Source organism: Lissotriton helveticus, chromosome 1_1 (assembly GCF_964261635.1).
Source record: "Lissotriton helveticus chromosome 1_1, aLisHel1.1, whole genome shotgun sequence".
NCBI classification, from domain to species: Eukaryota; Metazoa; Chordata; class Amphibia; order Caudata; family Salamandridae; genus Lissotriton; species Lissotriton helveticus.
This window is the reverse complement of record NC_136057.1, coordinates 1,362,261,697-1,362,271,326: the sequence shown is the minus strand read 5'-3', so window position 1 is coordinate 1,362,271,326 and position 9,630 is coordinate 1,362,261,697. Positions and strand designations below refer to the sequence as shown.

At 49.7% G+C, this 9,630-nt stretch overlaps 1 protein-coding gene across 1 annotated transcript in view; it reads right to left on the bottom strand.

Annotated features, from left to right (window-relative positions):
* Positions 1-270: 270 nt before the first annotated feature.
* RPS19BP1 (ribosomal protein S19 binding protein 1) overlaps positions 271-9,630 on the bottom strand; it is a 55,469-nt gene continuing 46,109 nt past the window's right edge. The window contains exon 4 of the mRNA XM_078683417.1: positions 271-824. Within this exon, the coding sequence (XP_078539543.1) occupies positions 678-824 (147 nt within the window). The 3' untranslated portion in view covers positions 271-677. The remainder of the gene's footprint in view (positions 825-9,630) is intronic.

Genomic DNA, 9,630 nt, shown 5'->3' with positions numbered 1-9,630 from the left:
TATAGGGCTGAAGTAGGCTAACGAAGCTGTGCAGAGAATAAAAACGAACATTTCAAGTGTCTTCGGTTTTATTTTTAATTTAGTGGGGGAAGCCTCAACTACAATTTGGGCCTCTGCTGCATAGATGAGTGCTCAATCACTAAACAATATGGCCTTCTAGATACCTCTTGGGGAAAGCAAGAAGGTTGTACATAGGACACCACAGTGTATTTGGCCTTTCTATATATTTTGGTACCCTACCAAATACATAAAAAATCTAAAACTATGTGCTGCATTTATAAAAGATATTTTATTTAAGTTGCATTCAATTAAATAATCAAACTCCTTGTAACAGGTTATAAGAATAAAGGTTTAAAAACAGGCATGACATGGAAATAATACACACTAATAATGTGTCTCTGTGTGCCCCGTACAATACCTTTTCTTTTTTTGACAACTACTCCATGGACTCCTCTAGCCAGCTTTACTGCTCAGTTCCAAATATTATATATCTCTTTTAGAGACATACTTGCAGCAATGGGGCAAGGTGAAAGAATGGCGACATCCCACCTACCAAGTCTTCTTTCCGGACCCTGCAACTACCTGAACATCTTTAGCACTGAACCTGGATAACACTGGAAGTGAATGTCTACACAGTTCTCTTACAATGTTGGAGAAAAAAGTTTTTCGAGCCATCCTTATTTGACTGTGCCAGCGCCTCCCCCAAAATATTCCCGCTCAAAGCGCTTGAAGTCTGCATCAGTGAAGATGCTTGGCTCCTCCTTCTCCTTGGGTTTCTCTGGTGGCCGATCTGATGCCTTCCGGCCTCGGTTCTGGCTCAGCACCTGCCAAGCGAAAACAGAAGAATGAAGCTTGCAGAAATGTGAAATTAGAGCAACAGGAGGAACATTATCCCTCAAGTATTAGTAAGTGACTAAGAAAAAAGAAAATGGCTTGAGTACAGGCAATGAAATTGAACAGGAGAGTAGAAGAGGAAGAGGTTGATCAGGGTCGGACTGAGACAGAAAATAGGCCCAGGCACCAAAATCAAAATAGCCCTCAGAGAATCGGATAGCTAGCAAGGTGCCCCAAATTTTTAAATCATGGTAGTTTTAAATGTGTAATAACAAGCTGTATGTAGTGTCCCCTCCAACAAAGACAGGATGATCAGGTAAGTCGGTAGTATTTATTTATAGAAAAGCAGACAGGCACGTCTGCTACTTCATCCGTTCTATTCAACTTGGCTAACTGACACTAGAGCATTCCAGCCCACATGCCCGCCCCTGGTAACAATCACTCACGAGGACAACCTACGTGCACCAAGAGAACCAGATGCCACACATCCTCCCCCTTTAACAAACATAACAAAAGATAATACAGATATCCACTACACAGTTGAACCGTACATATGACATAACTAAACTTTGTGTGCAAATACGAATACCACATACAAAGAAAATTAATAAAACCCCTGAGTGTAAATTTTATCATTGCTTAAACAGTTTAACCCACAAGGAAATCCTCAAACGTCTTAGGACAAAAGACAGTCCTTCCCCTACTACTAGTCTTGAACTTTCCACACCTTGGTTGCACCTAGCAAGCCTATTGAAATCCCAGATCTTCGCATTAAACAATTTACCAGAGCAAGCACAATCCTCTACCACTCGGAGGGGCCTCGTTAACTTACTATTGCCCTTCTTGACCTTGCAATCAATCTTGACACTCACCCAATCATCCTTCTGCAAGGATACACTTTCCACATATCTCTTTATTATAGTAATCCTTATTGGCTCTTCGCGCTAACAAAAAAAAAAAATCTTCATAACGACCGCAGGAGACCACTTACCTTTCAAATATGTAGACACCCATACTTTATTATCCTTTGTGAAAGGTTCATGTCCCCTCAACACTTTAAATGGACTATAACTGGTCACCAACAGAGTAATTCACCTCCTTCTCCTAATTCTTTCCAGCATTCACAGCTGCTTGTACACTACCTATAATCACACAGTTGAACCTCTATACACAACCATTCCCTTCAGGATGGCCGTGTGCAAGGCACACACCATTCCTGGAGAGGAATAATTCTACTTTGTCTGCCCTAAACTGTGGACCATTGCCACTCAATAACTTCTTAGAGACTTACCCTCCCTCAGAAAGGCCCCCTCCAAAAATGAGCCAACTACTTCCGCATCCACTTTAAAAGCACTCCAACTTTCGCCACTTGAAATACAAATCCATAAAGACAATGACAAATTTGACCCCCCCGCCCTCTCTGTCCAGAGTTGAGCCCAAATGTCAACATAATGATTGCCAAGGACCTTCTGTTAACTCCGTCACACCTAACAGAGCGGCCTTAACATCTTCTGGGTTTTGTCAGCACCAGAGCAATTACTGCATTGTCGCACAAACCTTTCCATAGCAGAGTCCAACCCTGGCCAACAGTAATTTAAAAAAAAAAAAAATATTTTTAATTGCATTTTATCAAAACTCAACAATACAGTCATAAAATTAGCAGCATATACACTTCTACTCCCACCCCCACCCACCTCAAAGCCAAAAAGTTCTGTCACAGTGCGAAACATCTCAAATTCAGCGTCCATTGACACACAGTGTGATTATCATATCGCTTCCTATCCGCAGTACTCTTGCATGTGGTCTAGCAATGGGATGGCCAAGTCCTAGAGTTCCCATCCCTCACAACCCCCGTCCAACCCGTGGTAGTGCCGCCATTTGGTCCAGACTCTTTGAAATTTTTTCGGGCACCCCCATGCCTTATAAGTCACTCTCTCGGCTGCCATGTAAAGGTCCAACCCTCTTCTCCATTCCTCTAGTTCAGTCGGTTCCGGTGACCCCCAGTACTTTGCAATATCCCTTTTAGCTACTACTAGTGCAAGAACCAAGAAGGTGAGGAGTGGGCGCGGCAGGTCTACCTCATTAGTCATACCCAGCAGTGCCAGCTTGGGTTCTCGCTGGAGCGGGACCCCCAAAACCTCCCCCAATTCTATGAATATGTGCGTCCTGTAAGTTTGTATCTTGTCGCATGCCCATATGGTGTGATAAAAGTCTCTGTCGAGTTGACGGCATCTAAGACAGTGCGAGTCTTCTTCTTTCCCCATTCTACGGAGTCGCATTCTGTCGTAATAGGTTCTGTGGAGCACATTGAATTGAATAAGGCGTAGTCTTGATTTGATTGCCACCTCCCGGGGATGCATTAACACTATCTCCCAGTCTAGGTCCTCCATGTCTCCCACCTCCACCTCCCACGTACGTCGAAGCTTCGCCAGGTCACCTAACATATTGTTAGTTAAGGTTTTGTAGGTGAGAGAGACCGCCTTCCCTAGGATCCGCTCTTGGAGGAGCCGTCCCTCCAAAGGCGCATATTCTGGGATATCATTCAGCTGGACGTTCTGGGCCTGCCACGCATGTCGCAGCTGTGTGCATTTGAAGAGCTGCTAGTGGTGAAGCCCAAATTCTGTCTTGAGGACCTGAAAGGGTTTCAGCTCCCCTTTGGCGATCACATCCCCTATAGTGGAGATACCTATGTTGTCCCATCTTCGGAAGCCGCATAGCTTATTGAGTTCTGTTAACCACTGACAGTGCCATAGCGGTGTCTGTCGGGTGGGCTTCTTCTCCCATCCCATGCGCCTTGTGGCCTTGGTCCACGCATTTAGCGTGAGGGTAGTCGCTGGGAGGAGCTGTGCCCGTCTTGTGCCCCCGTAGAGATAGTACAGTGGGTTTTTTGACGACAGTTTAAGCCTCTCTAGGGCATAGGTCGGGTGATCCGCCGGGGCGTGCAGCCAATCATTAATCGGCGTCATGTGTTCCGCCCAATAGTAGGCCTCTAGGTTAGGGAGTGAGATACCCCCGCTATACTGATGTCTTTGGAGCGTAGTCAGAGCTACCCTAGGTTGCTTGCCCAACCAAAGAAAGGTTCTCAGGTCAGAGTGGATTTTAGCAATTATCGTAGTCGGAAGCGGGTAATATTCGTTTTGTAGGGCATAGAGAAATTTAGGTAGAATGATCATCTTATACATGGCCGCTCGACCCAGGAGTGTGAGCAGGAGCGGTCTCCAGCGGTCCATATCTGCCACCGAGTTCAATATAATCCGTTCCAGATTCTTTCGTAACGACAGAGTCTTATCTAATGTGATGTATATCCTGAGATACTGGAAGCCTTCGGTGGTCGTCAATAGTTGCTCTGGTAGCCTACCCCATCGGTCCCGTCCCCCTGGGTTGTAGAGGATAGATTTGTGCCAATTTATGGTGTGTTCCGCCTGCCTACCATAGTGGTCTAATTCTCGGAATTACTCCGGGACAGTGGTCTCTGGTTTTGTTATATATAGAAGGACATCATCCGCATAGAGTGACATTTTTTCTTGTGCGGGGTCAGTGTCAATTCTTTTGAAACCGGAGATGCCCTCATTTTGTCGGATCCTGGCTGCCAGTACCTCAATGGTAAGTGTAAAGAGGAGGGGAGATAGGGGGCAGCTCTGACGGGTCCCCCTCTGGACGTGGAATTCACGGGATAGCCTTCCATTCACCCTCACCCTCGCTCTTGGTGTAGTGTAGAGGAGCTGAACCCACCTCTGCAATTTAGGGCCAAAACCAAATTTGTGGAGCACCGCATTGAGAAATGGCCAGTGGACCGCGTCGAAGGCTTTTTCGGCGTCGAGGGAGAGAAACCAGTGTGGGTCGCTCCTTCCCCTCACTTCCTGAAGCCAATTATGGGTACGCCTAAGATTTAGTTTGGTCGCCCTGTCTGGTAGAAAACCTGATTGGTCTGGATGTATAAGGTCCGGGATAACCGACCTCAGGCGGAACGCCAAGATAGTCGCTAAAAGTTTCACTTCCGTGTTGAGGAGGGAGATGGGGCGGTAGGACGCACATTCCTCTCGAGGCTTACCCTCCTTGTGTATCGGGACGATCGTAGCCAAGGAGAGGTCCGGGGGGAGCCTCCCCTCCTGGTAGGCCCCGGTGAAGAGATCTTTAAGATGACGAGTCCCACCTTTACTAACTTGCCGCCCCAGATCTGTCCTGTTCTATATCCATCACGTCGTTAAAATCCCCTCCCATGACTTGGATGTGTCGGCTGTGTCTAGGAGAATGTTTGCGAGAGCTTTGAGCGTACGTGCCTGTAGCTTGGGCGGAGCATAGACCGAGATTATCGTGTATGTATGTCTAATCCATGTCCCTTGAACCCCAGCAAATGTCCCCAGTGGATCTATCCAGGTGCGTGTGGTGCATAATGGGGAGGTTTTTTTTATAATGACAGCAACCCCCCTGGAATCGGACGTGTAGCCCGCATGAGCCAGAACTCTATGGCGGCCCCTGGCTATGAAGGCACAGTGTGTTCCTTTAACCCCTTCCATGCGCATGACGAGCTGAGCTCGTCATGAGTTGCGCCGCTCGCATGCTGATGACGAGCTCAGCTCGTCATGTAACGCGGCTTTTTGCAAATTGCCGCACAGCGCGAAAATAGCGGCCGCACGCATGCGGATAAGATGGGTTTCCTGGAGTAGGGTAATATCCGGGTCTAATCTTTTAATGTAGGAGTTCACAAGACCTCTTTTAATTTTGGAGCCCAGTCCGTTTACATTCCATGTCAGGATGCTAACTCCCCCGTCACCCACTTGCGGTGTCGCTAATGTACTTGCCATTCAAGCCAGGGATACTTTAATGAGGTTCGTCTCTGATGTGGATACTTGGTGCGAAGCATCAAAGTGTACAACTGCATCTTCCCGACTGCTACCCCCTCACCCCAACTACACCCTCCCGGTCCCCAACCTGAGTTAACGTGGAACCCCCCTACCCCTCCCCCCACCCCACCTCCCTCCCCTTCCAGTCCCATCCCATCCCAAGGCGGAACTGTCTGTAGGAGAAGGCCTGTCGCCCTCCCGTGCATCCCTCCCTTTAGTCAGCCCTAACCCACCCCTCCAAAGTAGGAAAAGGTGTGTGATCAAGAACAAAAAACCAGAAGAACAATAAACGTAAATTCAAGAGGGCGTGTCAACTTGCGTGCTTCCCATCAACGAGCTGCAGTCCCAAAAACCAGATCCATCAACGTTCATGAGTGAGAGTCTTGAGTGTCTGTATCAGGAGCGCTGTTCCGCCCCGACGCGTCGTGTTCCAAGTCTCGGATCGCCTCTACCAGCGGGTGGACGGACTACTGTCCCCCCCCCCCCTTCTTCTCCTCCAGAGGTGCGGTTCTCAAGCTCTTCCTAGTCGTCTCCCTCTGAGCGAGCGTGACTCCGAAGACAGTCGAATCTGGAGCCAGGCACGGCACTGCCTCTCGGGGAGGCAGATCGTCCTTTCCGAGTGCCTCCTGAGCCATGTCCCCGGTAAGGTGTCGCCGGGGTTTGTCTCTTCACCCGTCGGGACTTCAACCTCTGTGTCTTTGGTAGTTCCCACTGGGGCCCTTGCAGCAATGACCTGTCCATCATGTCTCGTCCAACTGCCTCTCTGCTATGGAGTATTGGGCGTTCCTCCAGGCATCCTCCGGATGATTAAAGAAGATTGACTTTTCTTTGTAGATTACCTTGAGTTTCGCAGGGAAGAGGAGCATGTAGGAGATATGCAAGTCTCTTAGTTTCGCCTTTACTGCATCGAAGGAGCGGCGTTGCTTCTGCACCTCCTGGCTGTAATCCAGGAATATCATTATGTTTGTGTTTTCCAGTCGGATCTCCCCCAGTTTCCTAGCCTCTCGCAGATCAAGTCCCTGTCCGCGAAGTTGAGAAAGTGCGCAATGACCGGTCTAGGTCTCGCACCTTCAGGCGGCTTTGCCAGGAGGGCCCTGTGCGCTCTCTCGATAATGAAGCAAGGCGAGAACTGTGCAGTTGGGAAGGTTTTAGTCAGCCAGGAGTGGAGGAATGATGCCATATTCGTTCCTTCAATTCCTTCTCTAAATCCTACAAAGCGCAGGTTGTTGCGTCTCGCCCCGTTCTCGGCATCGTCCACCTTCCACATCAGTTGGCGATGGGATGCCTTGAGTTCTGCCACGTCTTTTCTTAGGGTGGAGATCGAATCCTCTGCTTCGCCTAGCCGCGTCTCGGTTGTGGTCACCCTGTTTGATAAGTTTCGGAAGTCTTGCCTCAGCAGTGTCACCTCAGAGCCCACCTCGCCGATTTTGACTTCTAGGGCCGCTCGGGACTCCTGGATATCGGTCCTTGATGCCTGGATGGCTCCCATTAGCAGGTCAGTGTCGGAGCGCACACCAGAGGCGGTGGGGAGGACCTCCGCCGACTGTTTCGGTGTGGCGAAATGGTCCATGGGACCCTGTTTAGGAGGTTTGGGGAGTGTGTCCTTCTTCCCCATGGTTGGCAGCGTCGATCTCGCGGGGCAACTTGGGGTCTCCTCACCCCTGACGCAGTGGCTGCAGGGGGGGGGGGGGTCAGCGGTCTCCGTAGTTGGGAGTCTGATTTTCCCACACCGCAGTCCCCGGGGGCCACGTGCGTCTTCGTATCACACTCCGTGGAGATTGGTCCGCACGTGTGTGTTATTGAGTTGCCGTCACGAGCGGCCCTCCTACGTTGGTCGCTTCTCGGAGGTGCACCCCGATCCGAGTGTCTCTTTTGCTGCCCAGGGCCGCCGCTCCGTCACGGGGGCCGGGGGGAGTAGAATAGAAAGATCCCCCACGTTCCGGGCCCCCGACGGCGCCATGGGTCACCTCAGGCGGGGCAAGGGCTTCCCAGTTGGATGCAGGGCAGCGGGGCCACCACGGCGAGACCTCCCGCCAGATCCTGCGCAATGTAGGGCCGGGAAGTCTAATCACCGCATCCGGTGGGTGGCAGTGTGAAGGTCGTTGGGCCACTGAGCGCCGAGACTGCCGCGGGGTCAAGGACCGGCTCGGAGCCCACTCGGGCTCGGTCTCGCGGCTCCGGCCGCCATCTTGGTGAAGTGTCTGGTTGTGTGTGTGTGGGGGGAGGGGGGGAGAGGGGGGGGGGCTGGGCGTTTCAGTGAGGGCCACCTCCCAGGTCCACACCACCGCCCAGGCCTCTCCAGGTATCACTCCCGCTCTCACCTCTCTGTCCTCCGGTCAGTGGCTGGATGATCACCGGACTCGCCTTATCTCCGCGGCTCCGCTCCGGCCGCCATCTTGGTTAGGGTCGGAATGTCGCCACGGAGTCCCGATCCCCGCACCGGGGTTCCCCTTATCGGCGGTGCACCATACGAGGACTCTCCCAAGCAGACCCCAACAGCGATAGAGAGTCACTGGTCCCGCCGACTGGACTTCAGCGCTGCCGCCGATGCCCAGACGCCGCGGCCGCCATCTTGTCGCCGGGAGGGCTCCCAAAGCAGTGGAACAAAATCGGCTTTTGCTGGTTTTCGGACATAGGAGCCGCTGTAGGTCGTCTCCGCTGAGTCTAGCGGTTCCACTGCGTCCTTCACAGTGTTCTGGTGGTGTGAGACTATAAGGAAAGACGGATTTGGAGGCAGCTCGCCGGGAGCTCCGGAGAAGCACGTCCTAGCAAGCCATGCTGCTGGCCACGCTCCCACCAGTAAAAATTCTTGATCCGTTTCTTTTTAATTAACAATTTCTAAATGCCCCTCATGCATTAACTCCAGAATCCTTCCTCTCAAATCACATGAAATAACCACTTTAAACCCCCCTCAACAGAAATCCTTTACCAGACACAGACAAATCCTCTCTGAGTCACCAAAATGTCTCAACTTCGACATCAAGTATGTTATTGGCAGGCCATTCTTCAACCACAAACTTCTTAATTTCTTTCATAACCGTATCCTCTCTGTAGTTAACCACTCGATATCAAGAATGGCAATGCTTTCCTCACCAATAATAGACACACTGTACTCGTCCCATTCATCCTGCAAAGGAACCTCCCCGCTAACAGGGGACCTACTTAAGAAATCTGCTACCTTATTCTTGCGTTCCGAAAAGTACTCCACTTTGTAATTATAAATAATCAAGTAACTTGAGTGCATCCTTGTCAACCTGGAAGTAGCACAAACAGACCCTTCCGTAGATAAAACATTCACCAAAAGTATGTGATCAGAGCGCACCAAGAAATCACTACCCCATACGTACTGTCTAAGCGTACTCATGACAGAGTACTCCACCTCTGTTGGGGATAAAGGACACAAAGCAAATGCAACTGTTTCCTCCACTTCCTTCCCATTCTTGATAAACACATGGCTCAGCACTGCCCCTAAACCCTTACCACTAGCATCCGTAGGAAGTATAGTACTAGAATGAAGATCAAACCCTTGCAATGGAAGTGCAGTGCATATGTCTCTCTTAATGCTAAGAAATTCCTCATTCTATTGAGCGGTCTTTCACCCTTTTAGCAATTGCCTTAACCCAAACGTCTTCTCTGCAATTTTATTTTCAACAAATTTGAAATAAAATTCAGAGAAAACTAAAAAATAGCTCACTTTTAGGTGGGGACAGGAGCGTCAAAATAGCAGCTTTAATCTTTTACCTTGGAAAAATTCCTTCTTCACTAACTACATGAACCAGATATGTCACTGATTACATGCAGAATTTGCATTTATTCCATTCCGCTGCGAAACCATTTTAACTTATTATTGTTAAAACTTCCCTCAGCCTACCACCATGTTCCTCCCTGGTGAGTCCCATCACGAAGATGTCATCCTGAAAAAACTAACACCACTTTGTTTATTAAACAGTTT